The sequence below is a fragment of the Lycium barbarum genome, chromosome 4 (assembly GCF_019175385.1).
Source record: "Lycium barbarum isolate Lr01 chromosome 4, ASM1917538v2, whole genome shotgun sequence".
Classification (NCBI taxonomy): domain Eukaryota; kingdom Viridiplantae; phylum Streptophyta; class Magnoliopsida; order Solanales; family Solanaceae; genus Lycium; species Lycium barbarum.
In genome coordinates, this window is record NC_083340.1 from 16,852,108 (window position 1) to 16,865,152 (window position 13,045).

Consider the following 13,045-nt stretch of genomic DNA (forward strand, 5'->3'; position numbering starts at 1 on the left):
TCATATTTTAAGCATGCTTGAATAACCAATATCTTTTTAATCTCCTCATTAGTCTCCCACGAAATGTAGGTCAATTACTAACTTTAGTTTCTCAATTAATAGTCAATACTAGGCTACTAGCTATAAGGCTCTAAATATTTTTAAGAAAAACTGAAAAAAAACAATGCTTATTGAGCATTGAACCCCCGATATCTCAGACAGACACATTAGGCTGCCTTCACCGCTGAACCAACTGGCCTTTACTGCCAAGGCTTGTCATATTAAGCGATTTATCCATTGGTGTTTTTTAGCATGTAATGCATATATATCTACGAAAATTTTCAGACAAAGCTGTGTCGGGTGACACCCCTTCATACAAGGTGCGTCCGCCCCTGGTAGCTATAATTCTAAATTTTAACGTGCTGCATTTTATGGTGAATTAAATAATTATTCTCTGTTAGCTCACACATTTTTGATAGTTAAACTTTTTAAATAAGATCTGTAACAAAATTTGATCGCAACTTTGTTTCATTCGGGTCAGCTCCAAGTCTCCAACATTCTAAACAAAAATAAGAACAAACAAATGTGAAAACTAAAGAAGAAAAAATGACAAAATTACACCATTCAAATAAATAGTTATTCTATAGAAATATATGTCACTCGAATATGCCTTCCTTCATTCAAAGAAGTTTTTTCTGTTTCTCACACGCCGCGTAAACGTTGAAATCACTCTTTATGTCACTCTACACTCCCAGTGGTAATAGATTAGAGAAAATGAAGTTGGGGATTAGTACAACCACCCTAGAGCTGGGGAGCCAAATAAAATGTATGACTGTTTACATTAAAAATTAATATTGGGGAAGTAAAAATCTCATTTTTGCACGTTGTTTTTGAATTAGGACACTACATGCACAATTGAAAAAAAAAAAAAAACATACTCAGTGTATTCTCACAAATGAAGTCTAAGAAGGGTACAGTGTACGCAGACCTTACCCCTATCTCTGAAGGTAGAGAAGATTGAAAAAAGTTTTTTTTTTCTTCTTTAAAAAGAATAATCCCACCACTAGCTTGGTTCAAAATAATAACTTTTCATTAAATAAAGCACCAATACAACGTACCGAAATGGAGACTTGAGAAGTTAATAAAGGGTTGACAAGGAAAATTAAATGTACACACTACAAACAACATGTGATTTATCCAGAAACTAAAGCAGCAACATTATTGTAATTTAATTAAAAACATGTCTTAATTAATTAGCTCCAATCATGTTGTTGCTTGTCAAGCTCTTGCAATATGTAGATCAAAGCAAATATGATCAAGGGTGCAATGGTATATTATTTCTGGAATTAGTGATCGTATTGTTGACTTGGACTTGTTGAGGGAGAAGAGAGTATTTGATATTAAGGGTCTCAAAGATCTTCTTCAACTCAAGGATGAGCTCAGTGATCCTGTTGCTTCTATCCCCATAGTTCTGATGGTTAATGGTATGTTGAACACATAGCATCATTTCCATTGTGTGCACATTCCCTATTCCTTTCACTATCACTGAGTGTTTTGGATTCCAATATTTTGGCTTGCTCTCGAGGTACCTATAGTTCATCAAATGCAAACACATGCTCATATATATATATATGCTGAATTACAACTATAACAACAACATGCCTAGTCTATTTCCATAAGTGGGGTCTGACAAGGGTGGGTGCACACAGACTTTACCTCTATCTCTGTGGGGCAAAGAGATTGTTTCCGTCGTTTTTCAGAAAAATGATTTGAAGAAAATGCATATCTAATGAACCGAAATCAATTTGAAAAAAAGGGATCCATAATGGTCATATATCATGGTGTTTCTTTATGCTATCTCATCCATTGAATTGTCACTATCGAGACAAGTTCAAAATATTTGCTAAGCGTAAACTAGTTTGTTCAGGCAGTCACGAGCTACTAAAACTAAAAACAGAACTTAACTTCTCATTGACTACATCTAAACATTTAGAATCACAGCGATCCAGATTGAGAAAACAGAAAGAGGTTAATTATGCACACTAATAGAGTAAGCAAGAAAATTATATTATCGATCAAATGACATAAAAGATAATTGCTATGAAAATTAAAGTAGATTAGTAGCCTAAAATATAAGACAAGTTCAGACGTGGATGTAACCTCGCTTTTTGCATGGGTTTAATTGAATCAAATATTTCGGCGCAGAACATAGATATATAGGTTAAGAAACTACTAAAATGCATCCAAGGTGTGACCTAGTGGTCAATGAAGTAGGTGGAGAACCATGAGGTCTTAGGTTTAAATCTTGGTGAAGACAAACGACACAAAGTGATTTCTTCCCATCTGTCTAAGCCTTGATGGACAGAGTTACCATCTATTTAAGCTAGCTGGTGAAAAGTAGCAGGTGGTCATTGGAATAGTCGAGATAACTATAAAGAAATTATTAATTAAAAGGAAAAGGGAGGTGGAGGGTGGGGGGGGGGGGGGGTGGGTTTATCAAAAGAGTTCTTACTGTTGAATGGCCTTTTTGAAGGCAATGATGGTGTCCATGGAAGTATTGGTATCAATATTAAAGGAAATTGCGTCGCCCATTTCAGGGCTTCTGTAAAAGTTGCTTATTGACTTTGTGATCAGCACTGCATTTGGGTAGTATATTTTCTCATTGTCGTAACGCAAGAATACTGTCGTCAATATATTCATCTCTTCCACTATCAACTGCATACACATTTAGAAAAGAAAAAAAACAAACAAAAAAATTGACATATGTCAAGGAATTAAATTAGTAAGTAGTAACCTATTTTGCCAAGCCAGGTATTGAATATTCTACCAGTTAGTCTTGAAAATTGTCATTGTTATTGAAAAGTAATCTAAGTAGAAACACTTTCTCAACAAATAAATACATAAAAATCACAGAAAAAAGGAACCAAATGGTATTTTTTAGAAATAAGCTGATTATTTGCTATAACGGGTTAAAATAATTATAAACTGATATTCTGAAAATTCTTTAACCTATAGCTTGTGTCGATTGATTTATATAAAATAAATCCTTCATTTGTATATTTATATATGTTCGGTTAAACCAGCTCAAAGATATTTTCAACATAGTGTGATATTATTTGTTTTAGACCAAACAGGCACGATTTTCCTTAAAAGGCGATCACACCATTAAGTGTATCCTACACCTTATATGTAGCTTTCTAATCCTTTCAGCAAAATTTTTTATTTTGTGTTTCACACAACTGATGCTATTGTGCAAGGTACAAAATGTTTTTTTTTTTTGCTTTCCAACTACTAATACTAGACTTTATCGATTATATATATATATATATATATATATATATATATATATATATATATATATATATATATATATATATATATATACACACACACATACATACACGCACACCATGAAGGTTAATTGGTAGTGCTAATTCGTAATGAGATATATACCTGAACTCCATCGATGACACAACGATCACCAATGTCAAAAGGATGGACGACAAAGACGAAGATGATGGATTCGAAGATAGTCTTGCAAGTGTTTTGGAAAGCAAATCCCAAGAGTACAAGTTGGGATAGTAGGAGAGCAAGTATTTGTGTGGACAAAAGTCCCATCACTAAGAGTGAAATCACAACTATTATGAAACTAACTATCCCACTTGCTAACTTATGAAGCTGTTGCACTGCCGTTTTTGTGTCATTCAATGAGTGTGCCAAGTACTTCCTCTCATAGTATGCTCGTACCTGCATGAACTTAACAATTAATCAATCCCCATAAAATTTTCAAAAATTTAACTTACGTTAATTTGGCAGTGTAAAGAATTTGTGTACTAGAGATGTGTTTGGTACGAAGGAAAACATTTTTCTAGAAAATAAGTGATTTTCTTACTTATTTTATGATATTTGATTAGTAAACATAAAATATTATCTCAAAAGCATTTATATATAATTAAGGTAAATACTATATATGAAGGTAGAGGTGGGGTGGAGGGGATATTGAAAAGTGAGGTGAGGGGTGCGGGAGTAGGGGTTTGAGGAGGGTGTGGGGGCGGGGTATTAGGAACGTCAAGACCTCTCCTTCGAAAAGAAACCATTGAAAGAAAGATCTATACTATTGAGTATTGACCATACGCTATTTCTCATTTTGTTTGGCGTGGGGCCAAATAGAGAATGGTGTGGGGGTGGATTGGTGGGGATCCCGGGAGACAATCAATATGAAATTCGTTAATGGAATTTATTTTTCATTAATTCACTAGAGAAGTTATTTTCCTATTTTCTAAAGGAATTTATTTTTTTAGATTTTTTTTTAAAACCATTTGACCAAGATAAGTATTTTCCTCATACGAAACACAAGCTACATTTAACATGTTGCAATAGGTTATTAGCTGCCTTACTTTACTTATTAATAATCCCACTCTTTACAAACAATTACTTGTAAATCATACCAGTGATTATTTGGTATAATGTAAAAGGTCTTTTATTTTATACTATTAGTATATATTAAAAAAAAGTTAAATTAAAAAATTATATGAAGATAATGTATAGTATAATAATTACCACCCAATTTCTAAAGGCAGACTTGGTGATCCTTCCAGTTTCAACAGCTCCTTCAAAGAGTGGGAATATGGTGTTTATCTCTACTCTATTTAGGAATCTCATTAGGTCTTCCTCCTCTATGTACCTTCACAAAAAGACAATATTAACCATAACCTTACAAAATTCATTAATTATATTGTTGTCTTTTGGGTTAAAAGTGAACCTTAATTTTGAAACACAAGATCTCTTGGCCTCTTACAATTTGAATAGAAGAAAATGACCTTTTTAGATCTCTTATGTGTTTTTTTTCAGATCTCTTATGTGTAAAAAATGAAGATCTCTTGTAAAATGGTCATAAAACTAATTTTTTTTTTTGTAAAGGGCCAAATAATCATTTTCCACATATATTACATCCAATCTGTACTCCATAGAAGTACAAGGACGTTTATAGATAAATTTTGTTCAAATTTAAATAGAGTAACGTTGATAGAGTGTACGACATTCAAATTTGTCAAAGTGTAATACACTTGGTGTGAAGGAATAATAGAAACATTCAAATAATACATATGGAAAAACATATTTGTCATCAAAGCAGTTGTCAACTTCACCTTCTTAGTATTTGCTATTCTCACTCACTACTCATTATTGATGAGGAGTTCTTGACAAAGTAAAATTAATCTGTGTGGAGTCTACCTACGTACTGTACTTGACTTTTCTATTGTATTAGTATTTGTGAACAGTATTAAAATAGTTACTAAAATTAGTATATGAATAAGTAGAAATTAATTTAATATCCAAATTAAATTCAAATATTAATTAAGTAAATTGATTTTTTAAGAAATTAATTAAAGTAAGGAGTATAAAAATAAGAAATTAGGGGAACTAATCTGGATATATAAAGGTAACATGGTATTTTTTCAAAATTTTATATTCATTTGGATAATTAAATTTGAAGTTTAAAGTGATATTTCTCTTAATCAATCTAGAATTTAATAACTACCACTTATAAGTGATATAATATAATAGACAATTAACATCTTAAATTTCGTGCTAGATTTAATAGATATATTTCGAGTTAAATTGTAGTTGGGCAGATATTAACATGAATGAGGGCGACAATTATGTTTGGATTGTTACCATTCCCACTACATTTTACAGAAGTTTTGTTTGAATGAAGTAAAAAGAACTATTGCTTTGAGTGGTAGTGGAGCTATTGCTTTGAGTGGTCCTTCAATTAATTCCTAGCAACAAAATTGATGGCTTTCAATGGGGCCAAGCATGTTGAAAAATACTCCCCAACAAAGTAACAACAAGACCCCAAATTAGTGTTGTCCATTCAAACTTTGGTGAGTGATATACATATTACAAAACTACGGTATCTCTATTTTTAGAAACAAGGTTCTAGTCTAACCTGACTGCAATTCTTTATAGTCGGTACAAGTATATACTCAAGGTAAATAGTGTCAAAATTCAATGGTAGGTAAAACTTAAGGTTTACGACCCGCCTTTAATGATATTTATTTTTTCATTTTGTATCTTTTCTACTTCATTTATGAATTTGAATTTTTACATCAGAATTAGATTCTGTTTGATTGTATTAGATTGATTATACACATATTGTATTGTGATATATTGGCTAATCTTCTTATAAAAAAAATAAAAATTAAGGTTATTTTTCTAAATGGGTCGCTTTGGGTTGTTGTGTTATTTCTAGGTGAAATTTTTTGGAAGATGTCCCTTTTGGATCCAACTTATATATGGTCTAAAGAGCAAATTAAAAATCTTATGAGAAAACGTTATATCACAATCTTATAAAATTTTGTAGCCTATTGCAAACTTTAGATACGACAATTGTCGATCTGTAAGGTCGAACAATATATGAGTAACAATAGTTCCGAGTCTAATGTTGTCCGGAACAGTGATATTTTTTCAAGGGTTATATTTGAACAACTTTTAAAAATAGGAACAAAATTTAAATGGAGTCCTGAAAATTAGAACATTTGCGCAAATCAATCACGTTTTGGTTCAAAAATATATATTTTTAAATAAAGTATTCTTAAATGATTTGATAGTGTAAAAAGTAATTTATGCGTTGATACATAGAAGTAAGACTTAATGATTGATTGTTGTCACGTGTGTGTAACACAATCTCTGTAAAGGAGTAGAAGACTTACTTGGCACCACGATTGGCAACGTTCTTGAAGATCTTTCTTGACCAATTTCTAGCCTCCATTTCACTAGTAATCTCAGTTTCAGTGTTCCCAAACTCATCCACACTCTCAGAAATTGTTGACAACCCAAAGAACCTTACATAATTAGCCAATCTCTTCACACTCCATGCTGATGTCTTGCTTTGCATACTTAGCTTCTTTAGCTTGGACAATTTCCTCGATTGTTTCAGTTTTTGTACTTCTTGGACATCAACTGGTGGACCAGAAAGTGTGTCTAGAACATAGTGATGGAAAACACTTTCTTTCATACGGTCGAAGTAAGTCGCGACAAAAAAAGACGAGGCTAAAACTTTTACCAGAATAATCTTAACGGGCCAGATAGTTGTAGCAATGAGTAAGGCCAGTAAAGCTTCGCGTAATTTTGTTAGCATCTTGTTTTGTTTGTTGAGCTCTGAGTTGAACATGAAATTCAAAGACAAAAGGACAAGACCTAACCAAACACAATTTTGGAAGCTTTTCCTAAGACCATACACAAAATACAACACCTTTTCACGAAGCATGAAGTTTCTGTCGACGAGGAAGACGAGGAGTCGAATGACAAAACTTGAAATAAGGCGACCACTGAAAATGACAAGAATCACAACGCACCATTTCCACAACTTAAGACCCCATAAGGGATTTTCCCTTAGAGGTGAAATTGTGAGAGCACATATTAAACAAGATGTTGTGAGTAACAAAAAACACCATTCAAACAAAAGCCTTAAAGGGATTTTTCTCATCTTTTTTTTGTGCTTCTCTTTAATATTCCCATATCCTTCTTCATCCTTGTGATGTTCTTGGTCATATTCGTCATCACTATCTACATCCTTTTCACATGAGGGGTCGAACGACTCATCCGATTCATCGCCAAAATTGAAAGTTTTTTGGTTGACTGGAACACTACTATTGAACTCAAAGACTCGAGCTTTTGGTTTTGAGAAAGTAAGGCGGCGTATTGTTTGAAATTTTGAACGATTTTGGGTAGGTTTTGTTTCTGTCATGTAATTAGCATCATCGGTGCTCTTCTTGCGATCTTGTTCGTCTATGAACTGAATCACATGATCAGAGGCTGCTAGTTTCTCCATCCTTTTTGAGCTACTTCACTTGGTTTAATTTCATCATACTATCAGTCGTCCTTATATAGAATGTGAATGTGTCATCAAAGGTTAAGGTGACGTTTGGTTGAAGAAATGGAGCAGCTAATCGCCACATATTATCGTACATTATTTTATACAAATGTTTGGTCTCATTTTTTACTTTCCAAAATAAAACACATAATTCATTCCAATATGTTGGGTTTGAGTTTCCGTATAACCAATACTATGAGAAACCTATGAATTATTTTATGCTGAATAGAATGTGGAAATGAAAATATTAAAACTATTAAATGATCAAATATAAATCGTGAAAATAGGATCTTTTACCCTCTTACAATTTGAATAGAAGAAAATGATTTTTTCAAATCTGTCATGTGTTTTTTTCAGATCTCTTATGTGTAAAAATGAAGATCTCTGGTAAAAAGGTCATAAAACTAAATAAAATTTATAAAGGACCAAAAATCCAATATTATAGTTTTTGAAAAGATAAGACTTACTTTAAAATATACATTAAATATATAATAACTTTTAATACAATATACCAAACATCTCTTATATTACTTATTCATGCATTACTAATTTTTGCATAACGTGTTACTTAACCAAACGACTCCTAAACGAAATTCATTATGTTGAATGTTGTTCACCTCCAACTCCAACCAACTATCTCTTGTGGTACAAATTACAATAGCATTAGGCCCCATGTATTGGAGGTGCATGCATTAGCTTCTCTCTTAATACAACAGTGAAGGAAGGACGCATATATTGAGGAGTTAAAAAGTGGTCGACCAAGTGCAATAATGTAGTAGTAATTCACAGCCAACATTAATGGCATTTTAGATCTTTTGCTATAAGTTGATTGTCGTCATACCTTCTTGCTGAGATAGGGGCGTTTTTGTCATTGTAGATATTATAAGCTTTAAAGTGATTGTACCATATGGAGTTGTTAGCGGGTCATTTTGCATCTTTGTCCCTATTCTGTGCCAAGTTTTTGCGCGGATTGACCTTTATGCGGACTGATCTTTGATTTTTGTCCCTCAAATCATTGGTCTTTAATTTTTGCCCCTGCTTCTCATTTAATGAAATTATTTTGGCCAAAGTACTCTTATCTGCTTGTCTACAAAACCTGAGATTCTGGGTTCGATCTCGAGTAGAGGTGATGAATTTGTTGTTTTCTTCTCATTTAATTCATGAACTTTGCCTTGTCCGTCATAAGTTATGTAGGAATTAAATTATCCGACATAAGTTGTGTAATAACTAATTCGCAATGTATAAGTTTATAGAAATTTTGCCTTGTCCAGCATATAATTGTAGGAATCAAATTTTCCGGTATAAGTTTTGTAGTGCCGAGTGAATTAGTTACTACAGAACTTATGCTGGAAAATTTAATTCCTACAGAAATTATGCCGGACAAATAAAAACTTTGCCTTGCGAAATTAGGATCAAAGATAAGGGTGGACCTTTTTTTTTTTTTTTTTTTTTTTGATGTCAAGGATATTTTCGACCATTTTCTTGTTACTTAAAGTGCCGAAGGGAATGTAAGATATATACTTATATTATTAATATCTCAAATAAAGAATAAGAATCATCTTTGAATTTTCTATTATATCTACTACTAACTTTGGTCAAAAGCAAAATTAATTATATGTTTTATGACCTTAATGATATCCTTCATGATGAAGAAAAATGTTTTAATTTGTCTTTATGGCCTTCAAATGGTCTTTATGGCCTTAATTACTCTTAAAGTTTAAAAAATGTTTGTAGATAAAAGATAACTATTTTGCTATATATCTGATCTTATGGGATCATCTATTGATATAGCAAAAAAGATAAAGTAAAATCCTTTCTTCTTCTCCTCCTTTTTTTTGGGCAATTGTGTTTGTGCAAACTTCAAACTTCCAGCCACTAGTGCAAGTATTTAGAAGTGCTGTGGAACCTTGGGGAGCGACCGGGCTGAACGATTTGCACCACAGTCGTCGATTCGAAATTGCTTTCAAGGCAGTGGCTTGCCACGACGCAGTGTTCATCCGATAAGTTGATTCTATCCTTTTGTTCGTTTTACTGATTAATATTGTTAATATTTCCAACAATTTGAAAGCGATTTTTTTATACAATATTGATCAGTAGCATATTGAGAGGTAAAAAAAATAAAAAATTATATACATATTTTGGTGATGAAAGGTAAAATACTTTTATTTCCTCTCTAAGAATGTGGTCATAGGGGAAAAAAAGATGAGAAATCTGTTTTGTCTAAAAAAAAAAAGTGAGAAATTTTGGCATGAATAAATTTAAGTGTATGATATAATTGTTGTGGTTATTTCTTAAGTGAATCTTGTGTCTAATGCAAGAGATTGAGTTTTAGAATCTTTTACTACTAGGCAAATTTGTGCTAACAAAGTTAATCTTGTGTCACCCAAGTTGAAGAAGAAGAATGATTTATTATGTTGGTGATTAAAAAACTACTCAAGTTCTTTTTAAACTCGTATTTGGAAGAAAAATGGAGTGAAGGTTTTATTTGAGTATGATTTTGTTGTGTCAACCTAAATTTTATTATTGATACTTACTTTTCTCATAGTGCTTTCTTAAGATATTTGTTCATAATGACATAGTGTGAGTAAATTTTACATGATTATTTGGATGAAATTATATTATTAGCTTGTTATTTATAAGATGAAATGGCTTATGAGAAATTAGAAATACTTTGTATGAGCTATGAAAATATTATTCCCCCATATTAAAATTTTGAAGATGTGGGGGTTACGGTATCTTACTAGAATTATGGTGAGAGAATCTTTTAAAAGTGATAATATTTCACTTAGTATAACACCTCATAAATTCGGGTTAGGTGTGAATGTGTAAAACAAGTATTAAGCTATATGAATCCAATCGGGATGAATTTGGGAGATAAGCAGTCGTTTTGAAGTCAAACCAAATAGTGAAGTTCGTAAGAGTTCTCAAACTCGTCTAAATTTCGGTAGGTTTGACTTCTAAGACAGTTTTGTCAAATTACGTTGGGAATTTGGGAAAACTTCCTTCACGAAAGTTGTAGGTCTTTGAAATACCTTTCCAATAGTAGGTCGCCCAGCTCCAACGGAGCTCTGTGCTAGGATTTATATCCATTTTACTGAAATCTATTGGCAGTGGCGCGAGTTTTCGTGCTACAGACTGGTATTGGCCTTGTAACGCAAGGGAGCCACTTGCAATGCAAGGGTGGCTCAGAGGAGGTCCCTTTCCCTGGCCTTACAACACAAGGATGGTGAGAGACCCCGTTTTTCTAGTTTCGAACCCTATAAGTTTAAAACTTCGTTTTAACTTTTTCCCACTTTGTTTTGGACAACTTTTTAAGAGAAAACAATCCTAAGGCTTCCACAAAACATATAAGGTACGTTATTTATCAATTCCCATCATTAAACCATCAATGTAACATCAAATTAACACTAGTTCATCCTTCAAACCATATGTAACACCTCGTAACTTCGGACGTAAGTTTGACTCATAAGATGATAATATAATGGAACCAATATGAGGGTTATAGGAAGTGTTATGAAAACCAATTACGTCATAAGAAATGTCTTTAGGCAAAGCAAAGTTGAAAACCACTCTACGGGGCATGTTTGCAAGTGAGTTTATAGAAGGTCTTACTTCCAACGACCATAACCCCTTTATTAATTGAGAATTTGGGAAAACTTCCTTGATGAAAGTTGTAGCCCTTTGAAATATCTTTCCAACGGTATATTATGGGTCTTGAACGGAGCTATACACAAAAAGTTATGGCCATTGTACGACAGACTGTTCGACAGAATATCACCCTCTGTCACAAGATGCGACTCAGGATGCGACTCGCAAACACTACATGCGACGCCGCAGTCCCGTCGCAAGTTGTGCCAGAGAGATTTTGTCCAGACTTTTCTGGACTACTTTAAATAAGACCCAACTCGTCCAAAATCATATTTTCATCATTCTTGGTCAAGAAAACCTCTAAAATACTCTCTAACATTCATCCACAAGAAAATTCAAGGGAAATCCATGATCAATAACACCAAATCCATGAACCCAAATGTATGAAACCTAGCCAAAGTTCATCTAATTCAAGAAAACCCAAGGGAAGTGAAGTAGGGTTTTGGTGCTAAAGGAGTAACTCCACTCAAGACTTGTTCAACCACTATCTAAGGTAAGTTTCATGACTTTCTCATGATGATTAAAGTGTTGATGTATTCTTGGGAGAATAATAATTGGGTTTGATGAAGGGAATTATATGAACTATGCTAGAGTTGTTGGATTGTTGACTTGGGATTTGTTGTATTCATATGAGTGATGAAGAATGATGTTAATTACATCTAATTGAGATTGTAGAATCATCTAGAAGTAATAGAATGGGATTGGGTGAAGAAAACACCATTAATGAAGGTTGTGGAGCTTCATGCCCACCAAGTGTTTGATAAAATGCTTAGATGACCAAAGCATGAATATTATTGCTAATATAGAATCCCTTTGACTTGTATTGATATAGATCAAAGTTGAGAGGGTTGACGAACATTGTATTACGCTCAAAGGCTGGAATTGAGGTATGTGAGGCTAACTATCTACGTTAGGGAATGTTCATGATTCTCCCTACGCCTCATTCTTCATACTTGTTAGAAATTTGACTCAGAATATAGTTAGCTCTAGTTTCATGAAATGATATAGAACTGTTATCTTCTAGGGTTGCAGTTACAGAATTCGTTCATGGTTGTCACTTTGAACATCATGAACCCAACACGTAATCCTTATAGACTTATGCATTATTATCACATGAGTCTCAGTCAGTGTATAACCAGTTAACTGCAAGAGTCCCAGAATCAGAAACAGTTATCATGCTATCAGCTATAGCCAGTCTCAGTTTTGTAAAATATCAATGTTGAACACCTGTATCTGTACTTTTGGGCCCTAGGCCACAGTTTATGCATACGTATTGCTTGGGCCAGAGGCCACAGTTTTGTGCACATTATTTGGGCCCTAGGCCACAGTTATATATATACAGTTTTACAGGTGATTCTTCATCCAGAACAGGGAGTACTTCAGCTTCTTGCTTTCCTGTGTAGTTCAGTTTTAGTTTTCAGTTTCAGTTCCAGTATTTTATTGCTTCAGTTGCTTTACATACCAGTACAATTCAAATGTACTGATGTCCCTTTTTTTTGCTTGGGGGCCTGCATCTCGCGATGCAGGTAACGATACACAGGT

At 33.3% G+C, this 13,045-nt stretch overlaps 1 protein-coding gene across 1 annotated transcript; it reads right to left on the reverse strand.

Annotated features, from left to right (window-relative positions):
- Window positions 1-1,051: 1,051 nt before the first annotated feature.
- LOC132635411 (mechanosensitive ion channel protein 10-like) lies at window positions 1,052-7,910 on the reverse strand. Its single transcript, XM_060351789.1, has 5 exons — window positions 6,693-7,910; window positions 4,540-4,663; window positions 3,433-3,726; window positions 2,492-2,694; window positions 1,052-1,568 (listed from the first exon to the last, which is right to left on the reverse strand). Exons 1-5 carry the CDS (start codon window positions 7,811-7,813, stop codon window positions 1,295-1,297), a joined length of 2,016 nt encoding a protein of 671 aa, XP_060207772.1. The 5' UTR covers window positions 7,814-7,910; the 3' UTR covers window positions 1,052-1,294.
- Window positions 7,911-13,045: the final 5,135 nt, after the last annotated feature.